We start from the raw sequence: 25694 nt of genomic DNA, 5'->3' as shown, positions 1-25694 counted from the left end.
TACGAAGAGCTCCTTCAAAGGTTATAACCTCCTTTGAAAACTCTAACCAAGCACCTTCTCATAATTAGCAAACAAAGGTCTCAATCTGGGAGCTTCTAGAGAAATGTAAAACCCCTCACGTTTACCCCTCCAACTTATCTGACTGACTGGTTAGGAAAACATGGTATGATTATGCCAAAGCTGGGCAAGATGGCAACTGTTCTCATGTCCATTGTCAAATCCTGGTATAAAGAACAAACATCTTCTTGTGTATGTCTGCTGGCCTTCACTGTGGCAAGGCAAAAAAAAGGTACGAAAATGATTTTTAGAATTTAGGACACTGTATTCTTACTAAATTTTAAATAACACATAAAAACAAATTTTAAAATAAGGCAAATACAACTGGGGGAAAAAAAAAGTTTCCCCAAACGTTTAAGGAAATACCAAACGTTCATAGATTTTAAGTTGAAAACTGACAATTTTTAATAACTGTTCTTAGTGGCTAGTCTATTGTTCTCTGTAAAATTAAAGAAAATTAGGCAATAGGCTTTTAACACATCTTGACTGGAGGAATACGAATCTATACTCTGGATAAAATAAATTCAAGACACTCTTAGGGTATTTAAAACACCTAAACATACTAAGGGCAACCCAAGGAATCCAAAACCACCAGAAAAAGACAGCACCAGGTATAAATTCAATTTTCCTACTCAGACATTCACCAATTTTGTTGCAGTTACCCTGGCATCATTATCCAAATAACATGCTTTGTGTTTATAAAATTAGTATATAATTATTCAAGTAAAAGGGTGGTTTGGTGGAGAAAGAGATGTTATTAACTTGCACATAATATCACCTGGTCAAATTTTCTTTGTATACCTTATTAGAAAACTGTTAAGGCTACCACAAGAAGAATAATGAAAAAGGTGTTTCCCAGGCAGTCAACACAACCTGGAAAGAATACAATTTTTGCTAAATCACCTTCTTTTCCAGTTTAATAAAATGAACTGCTGCTTCTAGTGGGACATAATCATCATATACTGGACCAGTCTGCAAAGGTACACTTTTATGTCATGGCCAAACTGATTAACAGATAACCTGATAACCTTATCTTTTAGCATTTTCACGAACAATTCTGAGGAACTTCTTTTTGGATAAAAAATGTCTCCCAAACTTGCTGTGTACTCAAGAGCTTATAGATTTCTTTTATTAGGAAAGATTATGAAGCTTTAAGCGTAAAATTTAGGAAAATTTACCAAGAAATGTATTATATTTTATGGCTAAAAACTTGGGGACATGACTTATCCACCTAGCACTTAACACCTAGTAGTGTTCCTTAATCTTTATAACTTGAGACTTCAAAGGGAGCTGATAAGAACACAGCTATTTTTAAGTAAAATAGCTATTTATTCAGCTTGTCATGCCAAAATGTTTTGTGCATATACCACTATAATTAGCACACCCTCTGTAACAGGCAAAATTGTACATCAAATTATATTTCATGTTACCTGATTATATAAAAATGTAAAGTGAAAATGATTTATCAATTCTTTTTAACATTACTAGTAAACAATTCAGCAGGAGACATGAGGCACAAAATCTTAGTAAAATATGACACAGGAAAAGCAAATATGTAATTCTCACTTAAATTTAACTTGTCATAATCCATTGTGAATATACAAAGACAAACCTTTAAAACGTTATATTTACTAAGATTCTGGCAATAGTTTTGTGTAACAAGACACAGCATACCAGGCCTGTCACTCAACTTATTTATGGTTAAGTCTCAGCTTCAATATGAAGCTGTTAAAAAAAAAAAAAAAAATCAAAAACCTGCTTTTTACATGCTAAATATCTTGGCAAGTATGCTGTTAAACACAGTAAGGAATTTAGAATAGCAAGAATAAGGAGTTAATAAAAAGCTAAACATTACAGCCTAAACAAAACTCATACAAAAAATAAAGGAACTATCACTGATTACATAAAATTTTCCTGACTGGTTAAAACCTAACAGTATAAAACATGCATTTTAGAATCTTTAGCTATCAAGTTCAAAAAGTACCAGTGTCATTTGAAATGATTCCTTTTCAAAGCCAAAGTGTAGTCAAAATTAGTTCAAATGTTATAACACATTCTAATGCTAAAAAACATTCAGTATTATTGAAGTGGAGGTAAATCCCAGAGCTTTTGGGGCATTCTCATGCTGCAAAAGGCTATTTCTCTGGTTCACTCAAAGTAGCATATGACAGAGTCCAACGATGTCACTAAGCTCAGTAAAGGGCAAGACTGCCACACCCGGCCCTGACCTCCCCATGAAGCATGGCTACTGTGTCCACAAAAATAAGATGTGTGAGGATAAAGGCACGCTATTCTGCTAGCTGAAGTGATATCAAACCCCACCCCCACCCCTAAAAGCTCCTTCCCCAGGTAAACAAAAGTATACAAGGGGAAAAAATTAAAATACGCTTATCTACAGAGTAAGGATTTTGAAACGTCAACGTAATCCCTACTTCAAAAATGTTAACTAGAGTCATCTGGTCATGTCTGATTACATCTTAATGATGTATCCAGATTCAGTTTCTGTTGATTTATCATTAGATACTTCTAGTCAAAAATATTAACTTTATTCCCAAATATCTTAACCACTAGTATGACTGCGGTGTGTTATCTCCCAGTTATAAAGCACTGGATGAGAAAAAAACAGATGTTCAAGCAGCAGGCAACAATTATGGCCCTTTCACACAGCGGCATCTGAGTGGCTACTGATAGTCCAGGAATAATTCTAAAAACAAGAAAATTCATGCATTTTAGTAAATATGTCATAATGTTCACAGTTGATATTTCCTTAGACATTGCACTTTCTTTATAAGTGAATCCTGATTCTTCTTAATGTTATGGTGAGTCAGGACTTGAACTAGCAGCCTTCTTTTTCTTCTTCTTACTGTGTTTCTTATGCTTCTTTTTCTTTTTTGTTTTTTCCTGAAAAGATAGTTCCATGTTAGACACAGCTACATGAAAATCTGCAAATTAAAAACAACAACTTCACCGTGGTACTTCTAATCTACTATGTATAGTTATTTCTAACAATCCACACAAACAAGTAAGCTACTGAAAACATTTCTCGAAAAGTCTCAATAATATTGTATGAGGACTAAGAGAGTGCTTGTCAATTTTCAAAAGATGAGGAAAACTCTAGTCAGTAGCACATTAATGTAGCTTCTAACAAGATTTCCTGTAGAAAATAAATTCAACTGGATTATGGTATCAACTGTTATACTTCATGTTATCTAATTTTTAAAGGTGAAATCATTTTAGTTACTGCAAAGGAATCGTCATACCACAGCAAAACACAATTGTTTGTAAAATGATAACTTTTAGAGAATACATTAAACCTGCTACTTTTAAGTAAATAGGAACAGGTATTAGGTACTGCTTAGACTGGTAGCGCTACTTTAATTATTAAGTTAACAACTATCTGGTACAAAATACTGACGTACAGTTGAAAAGTATATTTAGCTTAGAAAAATGGACGCTTGGTTTTTAGAGGAAAACACCACTGAGGCCTAGTAAAAGTAGTCATACTGTGACTAGACAAAGGAAGCTAGAATTCTGCTGAACCCTGACTCTCTTGACTTTCTGATGTAAAAGAGAAGGCAGAACTTTTAGAAACAGATATGTGGAAATGTAGCATCACATAATATACTAGTTGTTGATATTCAGAAGTAAAAAGAAAAGGCAAGAGCCTTAATTTAAGGGTGGCAAAAATAAAACTTCCTCTCCATCTCCTTATCTATTAGAACTTCCATCCCTCCGCCTTCCCTAAGGCCTCTATCACTTTGTGACACTAACAAACTTTCACTGTTCTTTTCATTAGGAGCCCAGGTATGCAGGGACTTTTAGAGAGTCCAAAATCTTATATCTGGGCTTTTAAAAATAAGTTTTGGGTATAGGTTACTTTTTCACAAAAGGATAGTTGGCCACTCTGTTCTTAAAACACTTTTCTTCTTGGCTTCCATGACACCTCACTCTGCTGCTTTCCTTCTATCACAAAGACCTTGTTTGCTGGTTCTTCTTCCTCTGCTCAACCTTTGTGGGCTTCCTTCCCTTCTTTTCCACATGCTCTCCCAGTAACATGCTTTAAATACCACTTAACAGACCAAATCTTTATATCCAGTCCTATGCTCTAAACTCAAGACTGCAAGTGCCTTATTACTAGCTCTACCATGCTAGTTATTAAAAATGCTTAATTTTTCCCTCCAAATCCTTTCTCAACCATCTTAGTGCATGGCACCACTAATTCATCATATTGTTTAAGCCAAACAATCTAAACTATCTTTGACTCGACTCTTTAACTCCACTCTCCACCCCTGAAGCACCAAGCAAGTCCTACCACCTAAGGCCAAAACATATCTCAAATCCATCATGCCAGTCCATCTCCATCACTACCACTGTAATACAAACAACAGCATTCCTCATTTAGGTCCAGTCATCACTTCTGCCAAAATATTTTTAAAATGTAAAGTTGATTTAGGTTACCTGTTTGCTTTGATTAAAACCTAAATAGTGTGCTCTGTGAGATGGCCTCTGCTTACTTCCCAACCTCATTATATGCCATCCTCTTTATCTACTACTACGTGTAAGCCAAGCCTACCTTTTTTCACTGCTTCAAACATATCAAGCTCACTCCCACCATAGGTCCTGAGCTCTTCTCTCTGTCTAGGATGTTCTATCTTTCATCTTCTAATGGTTGTCTCTTTTTTGTAAATCAGATTTCAGCTTAATTTTACGTCCTCAAAGAGGCTTTCTCTCCCTGAGTCAGCCTCTCATTTGTCACACTCTTATCTATCTCGTACTCCATTATAACAGCTCTACCAAGACAGAACAGTGCCTGCATAGAGAAGCTTAATAAATACATGCTAGCTGAATGCATGAAACAGTAAAGTATGCAAATATAAATTAGAATTATCCAAAATTAACTTTGTGTCTTAATAATCTGAACCAAAGATGCAGTCTTCACCCAAGTTATTTTCCCACTCAGGAAAAATGTCTCTTAAATGTCTCCTTGGTCTTGAAGCATATAAAATGTTATTTCCGAATCACACATTATCAGGTGAACCTTCTCAGAGAAGGACCCTCGTTTTAAGAGTCAGGGACATTCTGGGAAGGGGCAGTTACTCTCAAACCTACAAATGATGCTGTTCTCATTTTTCTTTTACTCCTCCCTAAGAAAATGCCTTCAAAGGCCATAGCCCACACTTATGTGGGTGCTCCTAAATTACTTTGCTGATATGATCTGCATTTCTCCTTGATAATTTGCTACAGACGTTCTCTAGGTTGGTCTGCTTCTCATTGGATACCACTTCCACTTTCCTATTCTCCTCTTTCTACTTCTCAACCTGCATGATAGCAGAGCTGGCTTTAGAAATGATTGAAAGAATCATCTTTATTAGTGAATCATTTATGTTGTAACATTCCTCTTATTTTTCATTGCAGCGTGTGCTTCATGGGCCTTTTTCTATTATTACCAGGTTTGGCAGATCTGGGAGTATCTACTATCGAAGATGGAGGGAATCACCATACTTTACTCTCATACTTCCTGTTACAGCTTAAGAAAGTCAAACAATAGTTTAAGCTTACATTTCTAACAGTAAAATACTGAAAATGAAACAGATGTTTGCTATCAGGATATGCTTCCTTTCTTCTGAGCCAATTTAATTTTCTCCAACCCATTAAGTGAAGCTGCTGAACACCACACCTTTCCCAATAAATATTTATTTAGTTCTAGTAAGTGTAATCATGCTTTACAATGACTAATTTTATATTAAAAACAGCTATACTGTTGTCATGTAAAAATATAAGTGATACTTGCTGTTGTTTTTTCTCGTTCTTCACTGCTTTTCTTCTTTTTTGCTCGTATCTACAAAATTAAAATTTTTGTGGAGAACAGAAGATAAATATGTAATCTCCAAGGCATTTTTTTTCATTCACTAATATACCTCTATGTAAAAAACCTTTTTTTGACAATCAAAAAACATTTTAAATGCATTATTGTACCTCAAACCTCTATTATATCACAATGAGGATTCAACGAAAAACATTTAAAGGAAAGAAAATTAAATCTCTAGAGGGCTTCTCTTAGATTTTCTTTCACCATCTAAAAACAGCAGTGAGGTACAGCAGATAAAATACATGGGCTCTGCAATAAAACAGACCAAACTCTGAACCCTACCTCTGCTATGTATTACCCTCAGTTTCATCGTCTTTGTAAAATATAGGTAATATCCACCCTCAAGGGGGAATGCCTGGAATACAGTAGGTGTTTCTCTTACCTATGGTGTTTAACGAATGGTGGTTTTATATATATAGTGTACTCAGTATCAATGAACTGATAAAAATCTTTTCAAGTAACAATTATTACCCCATTAATATGTTATTTCAATATTTTAAAGTGTGATACACTGGATTTATGTTAAATTCAAAGTTGCTAAAGCTGATGTGTATTAATGTTAAATCCAAATGTAACATATTTTATATTAAGACAAACATAATTAATACAATAATAAAGCACAAAAATTGCTGAAATATTGAATTGTCTGGTTTATCTGCTAGGTTACTGTATGTCAAGTACATGAAAATGTAACTAAGAATAGCACAAATAAACTAAAATAGACTGAAGGAATAGAACACAGAAGCATTAAAGACTATTAACTTTCAATAGAAGCGGTAGCTCTCTCCTGAAAGAACTTGGAGAACGCAATCCTTGTGTCTGGTGGTTATTCTTGTCATCTCAGTGACTGAGGGGGTGGGGCCAAGACAGGGAGTGCCAATCAGGCGATATCCAGGGAGCCTGGACATAACTTTAGAATAGCCTGCTTGACATTCATATAATGGGCCCAATTATAATATAAAATCTAAGTTTATTACAATATGAACACAAAGTATTTTGTACTGGGTTTTAAGATACAGTCGGCCCTCCGTATCCGTGTGTTCAGCACCCATGGATTCGACCAACCATGGATCAAAAATATTTGGGGAAAAAAAAATTGCAGAAAGTTTCAAAAAGCAAAACTTGACTCTGTCACATGCCAGCAACTATTTATATAGCATTTACATTGTATTCGGTATTAGATGTACTCTAGAGATAATTTAAAGCGTATGGGAGGATGTGCATGGGTTAGATGCAAATACTACGCCATTTTATGTAAGAGACTTGAGCACCTGTGAACTTTGGTATCCACAGGGGTCCTGGAACAAATTCCCTGCAGATATCGAAGGATGACCGTACAGTGGATGTCCCAGAATAGCTATGTCATATAAATAGAGGGAAGACTGTATTTTGTTTCATTCAGAGCTTTACTGGGAATTGTCCACCATTTTGGAAAATGTCATCGGTGACAATGCTATTGTACGGCTTTTGAAGGGCATAGGTCAACATACCTGCTACAGCCTGAATTTTGTCACAGCTTAATATTTTATGTCTTCTAGTGTTATTAGGCGCAAGTACTTATGCATAGAAATATAATTTTATAAAATTATTCTCTTGTATTCATTTTTATTTCTTTAGGGGACACTAATATAAAAATGTGTACAGGTAGCCTATATTAGCTACAAACTTCATTAAAGGAGTATTACAAAATATTGCTACACATGGGGACAAGAGGTCCTATTTTACAAATGAGGAAATAAAGTCCAAGCAGAGAAATACTTCAAAGATAACTTATAAACCTAAAATTAACTAAGAATGGACTCTAATTCCAAGAGAATACAAAATCTAAGACAGGGATATTAGAGCTGAAAAGAACTGTACAGATTACCTAATTCTACTCCCTCATTTTATGGATAGGAAAACTGAAGTCATGTCAACATTTCTGTTCCACCATATCACCTTTCTACTCCCTAAAGAGTAGTGCCGGGGCTTCCCTGGTGGCGCAGTGGTTGAGAGTCCGCCTGCCAATGCAGGGGACGCGGGTTCGTGCCCCGGTCCAGGAAGACCCCACATGCCGCGGAGAGGCTGGGCCCGTGAGCCACGGCCGCTGAGCCTGAGCGTCTGGAGCCTGTGCTCCGCAACGGGAGAGGCCACAACAGTGAGAGGCTCACGTACCGCAAAAAAAAAAAAAAAAAAAAAAAAAAAAGAGTAGCACCAAACAAAAACAAGGGAATGCTTGGGTTTTAATATGGTACATGCTATACAGTATCTTTCATGCCATCAAAATGGTAGTAAAAAGAAAACATTAGAAGAGTAAAAATAAAAGATCTCAGATTGGAAAGGTATCTGGGAATGTGATTCTCAAAATAAAAGCCATATTACTATCTTGTGTAAAAATACAAAACTTATTCTGAAACGGCGTCTCTTTTACATATTAGAAAAGTGAGTAAATCAAATATCTTATGAAAATTTTTTTTTACTAATTCGTATTTATTAAATCAAGTAACTAAATATTTTTAAGTAAAGAAAATGGATTTGATCATAGACTTACCTCCTCAGTATAATCTGATTCTGACAGGGACTCAGATGATAAAGGTTTATCTTCAGGATACATCTTTCTTTTTTTGCTGAGTCCTTTAATGTCCTATGAAAAATAAACACATGTATGCCGACTGAGATATAATACAATGCCACACGAATTTTAAGTTTTTAAGTTCTATTTAAGAATTTTCCCAATTATCACAAAAATTATCCATTTTCATTTTAGAAACGTCTAAAATTGGTGACAATTATCAGCAATCAGTTTCTAATTCCAATAAAGCAATGCTTTTATTAAATAACTTGAAAAGAAATACCTATACATCCATTTAGATGTAATATCCTCCTTATTTTCTTTAATTATACATGATGAAGTTTTAAAAAGTTAAGGAAAACATATGGTATAAGAATTGGGTCCTTTGCAGTTTAATTCTTTTTGTTTCTAGCCTGGGTTGGATCAGACAGGCCTAGTGTTACAGAAAAGAAAATCAACAGGTAATTATTTGTGATGGCCTAAAAAGGTCTCTGCACCGTAGTTCCCTTAGTGCATTTAAAGTGTTAAATTCACATTAAAAAACAAAACAAAACTTCACCTCTAAGTATTTAATGATGAGAAAATGTATAATTCTGGGGAGGAGTACTTAGGGGCTTAAGTACGTATTTTAAGAAATAAAACATTTTTAAAGAAATAAAACATTCTGGGAACTTCCCTGGTGGTGCAGTGGTTGAGGATCTGCCTGCCAATGCAGGGGACACAGGTTCGATCCCTGGTCTGGGAAGATCCTACATGCTGCGGAGCAACTAATGTGCCACAGCTACTGTGGCACAGCTACTGAGCCTGCACTCTAGATCCGCGAGCCACAGCTACTGAGCCCGTGTGCCACAACTACTGAAGCCCGTGCACCTAGAGTCTGTGTTCCCAACAAGAGAAGCCACCACAATGAGAAGCCTGCCCAACACAACGAAGAGTAGCCCCCGCTCGCCGCAACAAGAGAAAAGCCCACGTGCAGCAATGAAACCCAACGCAGCCAAAAAATAAAATAAAATAAATTAAAAAATAAAGTACCAAAAAAAAAAAATAAAACATTCTGAAAACATCTGAAACAAATACGACAGAATGTTAAGATTTATTAAAGCTGCATAGTGAATATGCTGGTTGTCATTTTATTTTTTCTATATGCTTCATCAGTACGTATGAAGTAGTTCATAACAACAAAAACAAAACCGCACAAAGGAAAAAATGCTCACCAGTTAATCTTACACAGAAAAAAATGACCTAAAACTTTTACATAGCATGAACCCAATTTTGAAGATACAAACAAACAAGAAAAGAAATTAACAGTGATGATATGTGTGGTAGATTACAGGTGATTTGTTTCTGCAAACAGCTTTATTATTTTGGTAGAAATTATAAATGTTCATTTTAAGAAAATTCACCAAGATCCCACTACAGGGATTTTGGGAAACATCTCTGTGTATATACAATTTTACATAAATACTTGTTTGGAACCCAGTCTTCTCACCCAACAGTATCTTTCCATGCCAACTACACCATCATTTTTGGCTGCCTTTGACATTCACTGAAAGTATATACCACTGAAAGTAGATACCACAATTTACTTAACCCATTTCCTTCTGGAGGGCAGGCATATGAGTTCCTCGCTATTAAAAACAAAGTTGAAATATAGTAAAGGGTACGTGAGGGCAAAATCTTTAACAATAATGACTAAATCAAAGACCAAAGCAGCCTTCATCCAAATGATTTTCTCACTCTCCCATAACCCTCAAAATTGTTTCTTATTTCATTCATTTATGAACCACACTTCACCAAAAAGCCTCTTCGTCAGATTCTTTTATCAGCCATATCAATCTCAGATTATTAGAATATAGTTTATATTTTCTTTAAAAATTGCCTCAACATGTATTTTACCTATTTTTATGTGTATGTGAGGTATTCTCTTTCCCTTAATTACTGAAGATCAAGTTTTTGCCTTATGTATTCCTAGTAGTGTTTCTTAGTCTGTTCATTATATTTAAACTTCGTTCACAGCTTATTTTTTATAACCTATATGTCTTTTTTCCCATTCAGCATTTGAATTATGTGGTCAGAAGTTCATGAGATTTGAGGTAAAGCCCTTTCCCATACCAATGTTATACTCACCCATGTCTTTCTCTAATTGCATTTTCATACATTTAGAATTTTCACTTATCTGGAATATATTTGGCCTTAAGGAGTGCTCAACTGTATATTTTCCAAATGGCTAGTCATTTTGGTCCAAGAAATGCCACCTCTATCATATATTAAATTCCACAAATACTTAACAAATTTTTACCTGGACTCTACACTGTTCCATTGTTTTTCTATTCCTGGATCATACCACATTTTTTCATCAAAGCATATGAAAAATGTTTTAACTTTTAGCAGAGCAAGTCATACCCAGGAACATTTATTAAATTTTCGCGTTTCTGAATAGATCTGTATAGTTTTCTTCAAATAAGTCCTGCTCACTTCTTTAAGATTTTCCTATATGTTTTTTGTTACCATCATAAATGAAATATTTTCTTCCACTATATTTTCTAATTAGGTATTCCATTGCCTAGCACTTTCGGAACAATTTAAAATAAAAATGGAGCTAAAACTAATGACTGATACATATAACTGAAAATTAAAACCATGTAAGATTATAACAGACACCCTGAACAGGATTAACAGAAGCCATAGACCAAAAGATGTTAACTACCTGTCTGAAAGATTAGCATCCAAAGTATATAACTCTTATGAATCAGAAAGATTAATAACAATCAAACAGAAAAATGGGCAAAGACCACAAATAGGCAATTCACAGAAAATGAAATCTGAATGGCTAATAAACAAATAAAGGGGCTCAAACATCTCTACACACTGAACTGGCAAAAAGGGAGGTCTCACAGCGTGACAAGTATGTATGAGGAACAAGGGTACTGTCATACATTACTAGTAGGAATGTAAATTAATAACAAGCACTTTGGTAAGCAAAATGTAGACAAGTAAAACGTATGTATATCCTAGGACCTAGAAGTTATACTCCCAGGTATACCTCAGAAAATTAATGACAACTTAAGGAAAAGGAGAAATGGATAACAAATAGCCATTGCAGCACTGTTTGCATTACTGAAGAATGAAAATAACCTATATGTCCACAAACAGGAGAATGGAGATACAAGTTGTGGTGAGTTAAAATAATGGAATATTATAAGCCAAAGAAACAAACTTGAGAGTATCAACAAGGATAAATGTCAACAGTAATTCTGAGAGAAAAAAACAAGCTTCAGAGGAAACATGGTGACACCCTTCTGAAAATACTCTAAGTTATTTCTGAACACATACTTATGTTAATAAAAGTGTATAAATGTGGATGGGAAGGAGGCACAGTAATTTCAGAAACAGCTGTCTCTAAGGAAGGAGAAAGTGCCTGGGCCTTCTTCTTTTCCCATAAAACAAGACCTGAAGCAAATATGACAAAATTTAAACCATCTGTTAATTCTAGTTGGTATACATATGGGTGATTTTTTATATATGTGTATATTACTCTATACTTTGTATATCTTGAAGTACTTCAAAAATCACAGTGCAGTTGTTTTAGTATTTCATGTTTGCAAATTGCCAGTTTTTAGTTTTACAATTTTTTTTAAAAAATGAAAGTAACCAATTATTCTTATTTTATAATGGTTTTGAAAAATCAGGAAGTTCTGTTGAAATTATATCACACCCTATTGGCAACTATTAAAATAATCACACGGTTTCTTTCCTTTGACCAGTTAATAATGCAAGTTATATTAATAAATTTCTTATCCTTGAATCCTTGGAATTAATTAAACCAACTCTGTCAATATGGTTTCTTTTTTTAGTGTTAATGCATTTTTATTTGCAAACTGATTAAAAAAATACCAAGACATGTCTAGGTATATACCCCAGAGAAATGAAAATATACGTCCATACAGAAACATGCATATTAAAAGCAGCATTATTCACACTAGCCAAAAGGTACAAACAACTCAAATGTCCATCAATGAATGAATGGATAAACAAATTGTGCTATATACATACAATGGAATATTATATGCATTCATAAAAAGGAATGAAGTACTGATACATGCTACAATGTGAATGAACCTCGAAAACATTATACTAAGTGAAAGAAGCCAGTCACAAAAGGTCACATATAGTATGACTGCCTTTATATGATATATCGAGAATACACAAATCCATAGACATAAAGCAGATTAGAGGCTATCACGGGATTGGGGGTGGGTGGGGAGAAGGAAACTGGTTACTTAGTGACTATGGGTTGTTTTTAATGGAATGATGAAAAAGTTTTTTTTTTTTTTTTTTTGCGGTACGCGGGTCTCTCACTGTTGTGGCCTCTCCTGTTGCGGAGCACAGGCTCGGGACGTGCAGGCTCAGCGGCCATGGCTCACGGCCTAGCCGCTCCGCAGCATGTGGGATCTTCCCAGACCGGGGCACGAACCCGCGTCCCCTGCATCGGCAGGCGGACTCTCAACCACTGCGCCACCAGGGAAGCCCGATGAAAAAGTTTTGAAACTAGAGAGGTGATCAATGCCCAACACTGTACATACACTAAATACTACCAAACTGTAATTTAAAGATGGTTAATAGCATATTATGTGAATTTCACCTCAATTTTTAAGAAATGATATACAAAGACTGAATAAAATACAGTGACACTGGTCTTTATTTTCCTTTTATTAGTAGTTGCTTTCTTTAGGCTTTTATTTTTAATAATAAGAAAGATTTAAAAATATAAACCAGAAACTTAGGTAGGGATAAATTAAGCATTAGGTATAGATAAGCTATAAATGAAGATAAAACATCTACTTACAGTAGAAAAAAGTTTTCAAATTTAGCTATGGTACACTCAATTTGAAACAGAAGTCCATGTTCTTTCATTAAAAGGACCTTCTTTAAAATGACTTGAGGAAACAGGAAATGTTTAGAATCTTCATTATTTTGAATTTTAAACTGAGATAATACATTTATCTATACAAACTCAAATTCTCTGCAGGAAGCTTCTTCTGATCTTTTACCTTCAAAAATGAACTCAATAAGCAAAAGAAATCTTTTAAGGTAAAAAGGGGAATGCTTTAATGTTAATTTTTTGAAGCAATTCTTGAAGTAAAAGAAGTTATCTTAAGGCACTGTAAAGTATAAATTACCTTTTCTTTCTCAGTTGCATCCTTTGACTTCTTCTTCTTTTTTAAACTATCCTAAACAAATAAAATATATATATATCAATTTTAAATGTGAAAGATACAGCATTATGACAGAAGGAAGAAAAATACCAAAAAAGTGATTTACTCTATGACCGAAAAAAAGTTTACTTCCAGAATTTTATTCTGAAAATACGGGAGAAATACAGGTTGTGTATATATGTGCTTATGGGGGAATGAGACTTCTTCATTTATCTGGCTGTATATCAAATCTCTGTACAACTAAAACAACGGACGTTATCTGTATAACCACAGGGTTTATTTTAAAATAAGACTTTATGCTATTGCTATTTTTACCTGTAGTGATCATATGCACTGAAGTTCTAATTCACACCATGCTCAGACATCAATTTGATTTCCCTACTCTTCCTTATAAAGTGGGGAGGCAAGAATTTCTACTTTTGAATCCCTCAGGGCTAGCTGTTAAACTCTCTGAGCCTTCCTTATCCATGAAGTGGGATATACAAAAAACTACTTCATAGGGGTGTTGAGAGGATTGAGTTAACAAGTCAAGTGCTTAGAACTGGGCTCAATCTATAGTAGGCATTCTATAAATGTTAGCTATCAGTATCATTAGACTGGCTCTTCGGCTTTAAAAAACAAAACCAACATCTACTGAATACTTTATATATGCCAGGCATTTTATCAAAAGAAGTCTCAGTAGGGCAAGTAGATATCTGCCATACAACCATATATCAATAGTTGTTTTGTTCTCCTGGGACCCCAGGACAGTGCTCATCAAATTGTGGCCCATGGACAGCACTGCATCAGAATCCTAGGGACCATTGGTTTAAAATGTAGACTTCTGATCCTAATCGGACTCACTAAATCAGACTCTGGAGATAGGACCCAGGAATCCACATTTTTATTATAACCTGCATGTATTTCTTATGACCACTAATGTTTGAGAGTTAATTGCATCTGATAATTCTGGATAGTACAGAACAGATTTAGGTACAGTACAGTAAAAAGGACACTGGATCAGATATTAGAAGATAGATTCAACTTCCAATTCTAATACGATCTGTATGAATTTAAGCAAGATGTTTTCATCTGCACTACAAATTTTTTATGTAGATGGGAAAAATAATGTCTGCCATGCTTTATCATAAAGCTGTCATAAAAATGCTGAGATGTGGGGACCTATATGTCAAAGTACTTAGAGAACAATTAAATGCCCTATGTACAATATTATTAAGTACATCAATTAAGTGACACAGAGCATCAAAGTACAAAAACAGTATCACATTTCTAAACTGAGAGCAATTTAAGACAGGAAGAACTTAAAGAAGAACCTAATTAAATGTCTGCTATCCAAAATATTGCTCATTTAAATGATTTTACCTTACTGTCTGATTCAGTTTCTGACATGGAACTTTCAGAAGATTTATGTGAACGGCTCTTCTTTTTCTTTTTCCTTTTTCCTTGTCTCTTATCCTACATGAAACATTTCAGAAATATTTGCTTTCTGTTTCAAAAATATAATCGTTGCATTTTATTAACATCAAAACTTAATCAATGAACAAAACTTGATGAAAGGACCAGCGTGTAAATATGTTTTACTTAATAATATTTAAAATGTAACTTACATCACTTTGTTTTATTAAAAAATGTTAAGTGATGAGTCACATGTAATTCTTAGCTAAAACAGAATTTTTGATTTTTAAATCCATTTCTTCTACTAATATTTTTAAATGAACAAGACAAATTTAGGAATCTAAAAAACACATTTACCAATATTTAAATACCTAGTTATTTATTCACAACAGCGCTCTCAGTTATGGATGATTAATCAAAAACTGGAAGTAAACATTTTTAACAGATATTTCATAATGGGTTTCTTCCACTTGTCAGTAAAGATATCAGAGATATTATTTCATGAATCATTACAGGCAAACATTACCTCATCTTCAGAATCTGAAGAACTGCTGGAAGAATCAGAGCTTGATGAAGAAGAAGATGAATACTTGACCAAGCACAAAACAATTAAAGCTTGTGAGATGCAGGAATTTTTTTCTTTTACTAAGTCTCTCAAATACTTAACGAAATTAATCTAGTGTCTGAGAAACAGATGCCATATTCATGACTTAAATACTAAAATGTCAAATCTCACATTCCCTCACAAACACAGACATACACACACACAGACACACACACAAAGTAACAACAGATGTAGCAACAGTAATCGATTTTCCCTCTTTAATAGTAATGAAGGAGTCACTAGGTTATAAGGAGGTTGGCACCTTTCTTTTATTATCACTAATAGAACAAAACCACCCGTAACTACCAAAGGACCTCCAGGTTCCTTGACTTATCTAGAGTTAGCATACAGGTTATATCAATTATTCTTACTTTTTTTTGTACGCTCTTGATTATAACATTTAGAAAAATGGAAAACTTTTGCTCACCCTACCAGATTTCTTCTTTTCTTTTTTCTTTCTCTAAAAGCAAACAAATACAAGTACAAATCTAAATAAGGTGGTGTTTTCAAATGTATCTATTAATAGTAGTACACAGCATTATTATGAAAACCCAACTCTGAGATTAAGAATAGCAATAAACTAAAAATGGCATTACCTGTCTTTTCCTGGATGAGCTCTCACTTCCACTTAATAATTTCTCCCTGTGTTTTTCTAGTTCTTTCTTCCAGTTCTGCAGAAAAGTTATAAACACATTAGAGGCTACCTATCCCCTTCTAATACACCTAAATATATAGAGACAGCCACTACTTTCTTCCTTCCATCCTCTACTACCTCGCTCTCATCTCAGCCTCTAATTACAGTCAAAAGATACTGCAGGTGCCAGAATCCTTTGCCCTGTCACCAAAGGAGCCTCTACGAGCTCCTTTCAAAGAGGATATTATGAGGTGGGAGCTCCTTACTGTATACTGAAAGGAAGAGTAGGTATTATTACTGAGGCTGAGAACTTTTTTCTTTTTAACAATGGTGGTTAGATTCTCTTTCCAGACAGTAAAAGTTGAATTAATCTATACTGTGGCTGAAATACTACATATATGTTTGTAATCAAAACAAGCAAACATCACCATGGAAATCCCAGGGTAAGATGGGGACCTGGGGATAAGGGGAGAGAAGGGAAGAACGTAACATTTAGAAAACTTAAGATGATTTAAATTACTGTAAGATGGCTTTTCTCTATTTCTTTTTTTAAGAAATCAAAATATACAAACCGTATTCAATATAACAAAAACACTTCTATAATACAGAGCACCCTTGACCTAAAGAGCTAGGCCCAAACTCTTGGTTTATTAAAAAAAAAAGATTTCATTTTTTTTATTATAAGAAAAAAGATTATTTTTTTTAAAGGCACAATTTACAAACCTCATTCATCTTTTCTTCAAATTCAGCCAATGCCTTGGAGCCTTTCTTTTTCTTTTCTAGTTGTTCTTTCACTTCTTCCCTTAAAAAAATAGAATGTACAAGTAAGTTTTCAAGCTATTCAAATTTGAGACGGATGCTTACAAACAAGGCAACAAAAATTTCATAAATAAATTTTTCTTAATATCCTAATAAACCTCCATTCTAGTTCCAGTGCTGCTACATTTTAAATTTCTTTGTTCACGTCCTTGTAAATCAATTATCATAATAAAGCCTATCGGATAATACTAGTCACTCCCCTTCTAAACACGGATTATAAGAACTAACACACCAAACATTTGAGCACTTCCATACAACAGGCACTGCTTTAAATACATCTTCCTTTAATCCTCACAACAATCCTGTGAGAAAAGGTAGTATTATTACCCCCATTTTAGAGATAAAGAAGCTGAAACTTGAGGAAGGTAAGAAAATCTGCCTAAGGTCACAAAGCTAGTAGTTTCAGTGTTAGGGTGAGTTAAGGTCTATATGACTGAATTACTATAGTCTATTACTAAATCACCCGTTTTATAATGTACCTGCTTTTAAGAACGAGTAGCCCTGGCTGGCATCTGGGAACTTAGATTTTGGTACCACCCCCTGATAAGAGTGGCTTACTGTGCCTGTCTATACAAATAATATAGTTTATATGAACACCTTTATTCCTTCTGGAAGTCTGGAATTTTGGCACCTGACAGGCAGAGGCAGATCAGTCGCCAATAAAAAAGCTGGACACACTGAATCACACTGGTTGGCAATACCTTACATGTGTTATCATAACTCATTGCTAAGGAAATGAAATGCATCCTGTATGACTCCACAGAAGCAGCCTTGGAAGCCTGCGTCCAGGCTCCCCTGAACTTCACTCCATGCACTTTTTTCCTTTGCTGACTATGGCTGGTATCCTTTCACCATAATAAATCTTGCCCACGAGTACGACTATCTGTGAGCCCTTCTAGCAATTACCCAACCTGAGGGTTGTCTTGGCGACCTCTGACCATACATGTAATCCACTAGCTTAGGCACTTCCCCTTTAAAATTCATCCCTTCTCCCCAATTTTAAAGATAAAATATACTTTGTTTTGAGATAATTTATTTTTTATATTTTTTCACGTTACAGTGCCATTTAATACACATATTTTTTGCAACACAGAAATTCACATATAAAGATCTCATTAAAATCATGAGATAATTTATTTTTTGGTAAGCTGCAACAATAAACAATAGCACTCAAGAACATTCTAAGAGGCAGACACAGCTTACTTCCTATTTAACCCAAAGGAAGGATTCCCTGTTGTATGTAAATACAACTTTCAACTATAGTTGCCCAGTTATCAGGAGCCCTTAGAAGGAGTCCAAAGTTAACAACTCTGAAGCTTGCCTTATGTTACCTCAGGAGTATGGGTATTTAATAATAAGACATACTAAAAAACAATAATGTAAGTGCTATGATACTTTATTTACAAAAAATCAGAGCCACTCAACAAGGGCAAAACAAACAAAAAATTTAAAACAAAACTTTTACAAAAAAAAAAAAACTTTTACAATGGGAAACCCTAACTCTTTGAAAAGCCAGCAGATAAAACTAGAAACAAGGTCTAAAGTCATCTTTCTCAACACCTAGTTATACCCCGTGGAAGGGCAAAATTATTCAAACCTACTATTTTAAATAGCTTAGAACACTTCAAGGTTAAGGTCTGTTTTAAGACATAAATATGTGCTTGGTATAAAAGATTCTCTGTGGCTTCCCTGGTGGCGCAGTGGTTGAGAGTCAACCTGCCGATGCAGGGGACACGGATTCGTGCCCCGGTCCGGGAACATCCCACATGCCGCGGAGCGGCTAGGCCCATGAGCCATGGCCGCTGAGCCTGCGCATCCGGAGCCTGTGCTCCGCAACGGGAGAGGCCACAACAGTGAGAGGGTCCGCAAACCACAAAATAAATAAATAAATAAATAACAAAACAAAACAAAACAGATTCCCTGGCAGTGCTTTAGCTATATTGGGTGGTGGGTTCTCAAATGTTTGCTTTACATTCATGCATGTGTTTTATACATTCAAAACAAAGCACATATCAAATACCACTTCAAAAAATTATGTATCTAGCAACTGCTCAGCAATCAATAAAAGTTGTAAAAATAACCTTTAAAAATTTATGAAAACCTTATATATAGGTAAATTGTTTCACAAATACCAGGTAGGCCTTGGTCGATTCAGATAATCTTGGATCGTTGGACCTGAAGACTGGATTGGACCCCTTGATCTGGCCATTGCTATTGGGTTCATATAGGCCTTGAGGAAAAAACAAAAATTAACTCCATTAAAATAACCACTGAAAACACAAAAGTACATTTGCATACTCATAACGCAATCTTTATTATAAATGCATACTATATCCAACTAAGCATGAACAATCTGACTAACCAACTTTTCATTACAAAAAGTAGATTTAATGCTCTATTAAGCCTCATAAGTTTGGGAGATAAGTAATACTGCTCTTTCACAGAAAATGTGTTTTTACCAGAGATTTGATGAAAATAATAATGACATCTCTCTCTTACTCTTAGATGGCTTTACAGTGCTTTTTCCTAAAGCTCAGTAAAGCTCTGAGGGTAATAATATTATGCACAATGGTAAATGAAGAAACTCGATTCCAAAGAAGTTAAAGAAGACCTAACTCTAAATTCATTGCTTATTCTACTATATCTTCTATCTCAGGAAATACTGCGCCATGCTGAGAGCAATTTTATACACAAATTGTTAACATCAAAAATTAAATCATGCTAGGCAACAAAAGAAAAGATAGATAAACAAGACTTCATCAAAATTAAAAACATTTGTTCATCAAAGAACTCTATCAAAAGACTGAAAAGACAATCCACAGAATGGAAGAAAATATTTGCAAATCATGTATCTGACAAGGGTTAATATCCAGAATGCATAAAGAAATCCTACAACTCAACAACAAAACCCCCAAACAACCCAATTCAAAAATGTGCTAAGGACTTAGACATTCCTCCAAAGAAGATGTACAAATGTCTTAATATGCACATGAAACGATACTCAATGTCACTAGTCACTAGTCGTTAGGGAAATGCAAATCAAAACGACGAGATGCCACCTCACCCCAGTTAGAATGGCTACTATCAGAAACAGAAAACAACAAGTGTTGTCAAGGATGTGAAGAAACTGGAACAGTTAAGCGTTGCAGGTGAGAATAAAAAATGGTGCAGCTGTTTTGGAAAAGCTTGCTGATTCTTCAAAAAGTTAAACAGAAACTCCACCTCTAAGTAGGATTGAAAAAGAACTGAAAGCAGGGGCTCAAACAGATACGTGTACACCCATGTTCATAGCAGCATTATTCACAACAGCCAAAAGGTGGAAACAACCCAAATGTCCATCTATGGAAGAATGGATAAACAAAATGTGACATATACATACAATGGAATATTATTCAGCCTTAGAAAAGAGTGAAATTCTGATACATGCTCCAACACAGATGAACCTTGGAAGCATACTAAGTGAAATAAGGCAGACACCAAAGGACAAACGTTGTATGATTCAACTTATGTGGGGTACCTAGAATAAGTAAATTCATAGAGACAGAAAATAGAGTTTACCAGGAGCTGGGAGTTACTGTGTAATGGGTACAGAGCTTCTTGTATGAGATGATGAAAAAGTTCTGGAAGTGGACAGTGCTGATAGTTGTAAAACACTGTGAATGTACTCAATGTCACTTAAATATACACTTAAAATGGTGAACTTTGTTATACATATTTTTGTACAATTAAAAAACCACAGAAATTATATTACGCTCTGTATACTACACTTACTATAGCAGTAAAACACATTTTTAGACACTTTCCCCCAAAATACACTGAGACAAAATAAAGCAGAATATTTGTTTCTTTCTTCTTTCTTCTTTTTTTTTTTTTGCAGTACGCGGGCCTCTCACTGTTGTGGCCTCTCCCGCTGCGGAGCACAGGCTCCAGACATGCAGGCTCAGCAGCCATGGCTCACGGGTCCAACCGCTCCACGGCATGTGGGATCCTCCCGGACCGGGGCACGAATCCGTGTCCCCTGCATCGGCAGGCGGACTATCCACCACTGTGCCACCAGGGAAGCCCCAGAATATTTCTTTGTTAATGACAGTGTCTAGCAAAGAGGTGTTGCTTTATTAAATAGAATTCACAAATCTGGTCTTTAATTCAGTCTCAACCTCTTGACCCTATGATTCAGCTTTCCAAATTTAATTCAAGTCAACATTTATAAAAACTCTTCTACTTTATAAATAAAAAGAATTTTGGTTGAAAATGACTATTACCAAGGTTGATTTTAAACCTAATTACCTAACATTTGAAAAGAAGTGAAAGGGTACAATGCATCTGATGCATTTTATTTAACAATATCTTTAAAAATGACAAAATCACCCACCTTCATAACAAATATAAGTTATATATTTCTAGATTACTCTGGCAGAATAAACAATATAAAACCACTATAAACAACACATACCGAGAACTACTTCCATTCAACTGGATACTGCCTACTTACTTGAGATGAAAAAGTTAAACCTTTAATATAATTTTCTTACTGGCAGGAATGAATGCTAGAGCTCCTACGGTCAGAGATGTTGAATCAGGGCTACATGTGGATATCAAATGCAACGTTTAAGACCGAGGCATAAAGTCCTATTTTTTACATCAAATGTTATGCCCTCAAATATTTCATTCAACTGTCTCTGCTGAGAATTTCAATCAGTTCATGTGGAAATGACAACCAACAGAGGCCACAACAGAGCAGCTGCTGGCCCAACCAATGACACTGACAATCATCATAACCAAAAGCAAGTACAATGTGCAAGCTAAGATCATCACTTTAAAAACTATAATATCTATCATCTATCACCTCATTTCTTTGGTAGCATGTCATAATTTTAGCAGTACTCAATAGTAAAATATTTTAAGTTTAAAACTGTAAAAACTTTATTTTTAAAGTTGTAAATATATACAAGGATGTTAAAACTGTTATCACTAAAATAGGAAAAACTGAAAATACCCAAAGAGCCGTCAATTTGAGATTAATTTAATACATTATATTCCCAAAATGAAATACTATGTAGCCATTAAAAAGATGATGCCCAAAATTTCTCAGGTGAAAAGCAAAAGCAAGTTAAAAAAAAAAGAGATACCATTTTAATAAATAACTATAAATTTTTAAAAAGTTTTTGATGCAGGTGCACCAAAATGTAAAGGAAGACGTCTACTTTCATCATTTCATACAATGGAGAAAAAAATTTAAAATAACTCATTACCTTTATAAAACAAAAATACTACATGCAAACACTGCCATAATATTAATAGTAAACAAAATGAGAAAAATTCAACCACTCTACATACCTCCATTATTTATCTCAATTATAATAGCAATATTTATGAAGCGCATCTCACAAGCTCCTTGCGAAATTCTGTGCTCATAATTATTAAGCAACAGTGCTCATTTTACTGTGCACAACAGAAAGGTTTTAAAAACAAAAAAGTATTTCACAAAGGTAAAGCTCTTTCACTTATTATGCGTAAGTGTGAAAAATAATGCTTCTAACATTAGGCGGTGGGTGGCTGGGCATCAATCAAAATAAAGAAACTGCAATTTCTTTAAATGTCTATGACAGTCACTTTAAATACTATGCCCTTTTAAAGCAAACACTCATACTCATATGTAACTAGAACTGCCTGTGACTCCAAGCTGCTGCTGTGAGTTTGGGTAACAGAAAACGATTTGTCTTTGAAACTTAGAATGGCAAATTGAGCTCAAGGGAATATGTAAGTGGGCAGCTAGGAAAAAAGCAATGCAGTGAAACTGCTAAGGACAAAATGCGCAGAATTTCATTTGCTACTTTGATTACCTATTTTTATCTAGAGGATACATCTGTTTTAGTAACAGAAAAGAACACGAAGGAAACTTCTGGAAAACAATGGGCACAAAGGGTGGCCATCACAAATTAAAGTGCCCTTTACAAATCTCAAGAATTAAAATGTTCAGTGAAAAAATAAATAAAAGCCGTTCAAGAACGTACAATACCAAGAGTGAGCCCTAATGTAAACTAAGGACTTCAGGTGAAAATGATGTGTCAATGTAAGCTCATTGACTGTAACAAATGTTCCCCTCAGGTGTGGGAGTTGAAAGTAGGGAAAGCTGAGCATGTCTATGGGCAGGGAGCATATGGGAACTCTCTGTACTTTCTGCTCAATTTTTGCCTTGAGACCAAAACAGCTCTAAAGAGTAAAGCCTATTTTTACAAAAACTTCAACCTGAAATTTATGGCATTTTAGAAAGCAATTCTGTCATCTCTAAAACCATGATTTTTATCATCAATGTAAAGAAAAAAAGCCATTATTTTCAGAGGCACATGTTCATTTTAATTAAAATCAAGAGTTATGGGCTTCCCTGGTGGCGCAGTGGTGGACAGTCCGCCTGCCGATGCAGGGGACACGGGTTCGTGCCCCGGTCCGGGAAGATCCCACATGCCGCGGAGCGGCTAGTTCCGTGAGCCATGGCCGCTGAGCCTGCGCGTCCGGAGCCTGTGCTCCGCAACGGGAGAGGCCACAACAGTGAAAGGCCCGCGTACCGCAAAAAAAAAAAAAAAAAGAAAAAAACCATCAAGAGTTATGATGTACTAAACTAACTTATCAGATGACCCAAGGTTTTTTTTTGGTCCCAGTTTAAACAGTTCCATCTCCTCCTCCATTGCAATGAGGAGACTGAACGAGAAGATCTGCGTCTTCTACCTCTTAATTTCCTGTTTTCCTTTCCACAACCTTTGAAGTGCATATAAAATGTTACCAGAACCACCACGGGCCAAGACAACATACCAAGTAATAAGTAGAGCTCGGAATTATCAAAATGCTCTAGTAAATGAAACTAATTTGGAAACTTTTTCAAATGCTTTAAAAGTATGTGTAAACCAACACCTTTTGCCAGTAAAACAAAACATCTTAGGTCTCTGCATGAAAACTGTACCCAAGGTCCGGTAATTTCTAAGCATTTAAGGCCTAAGGTCATTAAAGAGCCCAAACACTCTTAACACCTTAAACCTAAGGATGCTCCAGGAGAACACCATTTCAACTCTATGAGAATCAGAATACCACAAGGTCTGACTTACAGCCAGGAAAGCAAGAGAAAAGAACATTCCTCAACCTTGTAATCAAAGTTCACCACTGTGGTTCCTAGACATCTTTGATTATGAAGACTAAATAAAATTAAAACAAACGTTTTGAAGACAAGAAATATTTCATAAAAGTGAAGCTCTTTTAGTACCTCGCCCCATCTCCCCCCACTCCCTAACCCCAAAGAAAATAATCACTTAATTTTTAAAAAGCTAGTTCACTAAATGTAGTACAGTAGCTTCAACGACATTTATTTTTTTTCATTTTGCTGCTCAGTGGTTTAAAACTCTATCATAGCCAAGCCTAGAACTGTAAGGCTGCAACCTAAGCTTACTGCTAATCCCTTCTGTTTAAAGCCCATTCAAACTGATTCATAACCTGGGCTGTCCACACCAAGCTAGTAGCCACCTAGAATGCCTTCCTCCCATCTCCGCCTGTCAAAATGCCCTCAGAACCTCGAATTTCTTACTTACAGATATTTCTTACTCTTTCTGCTATTAGGTACTTCTGCATCTCTTTTATCTCATTTACTAGAATAACCTTCATGCCAAGCACTCGCCCGGCCACCTTGCCTTTTGCACTCTCAACTATTCTGCAAAGTTATGGGCAACACTGATCCCCTCTTACAGATGAAGAAACTGAGGCTCAAAGAAGAAAAGCAACTCATCCTAGGTCCCCCAACTCCCGAGGGACCAGAACTGACATTCCAGTCTGGGCCTGACTCCAGAGTGAACATTACCAGGCTATTCGTTCCTTTACAGAGCCTACTAGGTGCCAGGTAGTGCTGGACACTGGGGCCCGAAGCCAAATGCTTTGATCCTGGTTCTCAAATGCGAGCCCGACTTCTGCTAGAACTGGGCGCCCTGCAGGCCCCCGGGTGGAGGGACAACGTCCGTGGCCTCCGTCCCCCCTGGGTGCGCGATCCCGGTCGCGGTGCGTGGGGAACGAGTCCCGGCACCTCCACGGGCCTCAGACTTTGGACTTACAGGAGGGTGCAGGGGACCCTAGAGCTCTAGAAACTGGGCACTGCTGGCCCGAGTGCGGAAGGGAAGGATGCCAGAGAACACTACCAGAGGGTGCGGCAGGGTTGACGGGGTGTAGAGGAAAGGGAGACTAGAGAGAAGAGAAAAGAGAGCGGGGGAGCCGAAGGCGCCAACTTCGTGCGCGGCGCACGCGCGTCTGGGGCCGGAGCGGGGAGGGGAGCTGGGTCTCCTGGTTTGAGGTCCCAGCGCCGCCGCTGACTCTCAGGCCCAGCCGGGAAGAGCGAGGGGTCCCGCTCTCCTGCCGCCGTGCCCCGCGCCGCCGCATTGCTTTCCCCACCGGGTACTCACCACCCTATTGTCCCGCTTCCCCATGGTGTCGCACTGAGCGATCAGTCAGCCGCTGGGGTAGACCAGGCCAGAGCGGCGGCCGAAGCAGACCCGCCGCAGGTCCTTCTGCCAACT

At 36.1% G+C, this 25694-nt stretch overlaps 1 protein-coding gene across 1 annotated transcript; it reads right to left on the bottom strand.

The window, feature by feature from the left end:
• Positions 1–1666: 1666 nt before the first annotated feature.
• FAM133B (family with sequence similarity 133 member B) lies at positions 1667–25694 on the bottom strand. The gene is made up of 11 exons (XM_060020530.1): positions 25581–25694; positions 19278–19375; positions 17050–17128; positions 16289–16363; positions 16120–16152; positions 15615–15677; positions 15056–15148; positions 13658–13708; positions 8457–8549; positions 5849–5896; positions 1667–2958 (listed from the first exon to the last, which is right to left on the bottom strand). The coding sequence occupies exons 1-11, from the start codon at positions 25602–25604 to the stop codon at positions 2872–2874; spliced, it is 744 nt and encodes a 247-aa protein (XP_059876513.1). The 5' UTR covers positions 25605–25694; the 3' UTR covers positions 1667–2871.

The sequence above is a fragment of the Delphinus delphis genome, chromosome 9 (genome assembly GCF_949987515.2).
Source record: "Delphinus delphis chromosome 9, mDelDel1.2, whole genome shotgun sequence".
Classification (NCBI taxonomy): domain Eukaryota; kingdom Metazoa; phylum Chordata; class Mammalia; order Artiodactyla; family Delphinidae; genus Delphinus; species Delphinus delphis.
Note: the sequence above shows the minus strand (reverse complement) of the source record. Positions and strands in the feature narration are given on the sequence as shown.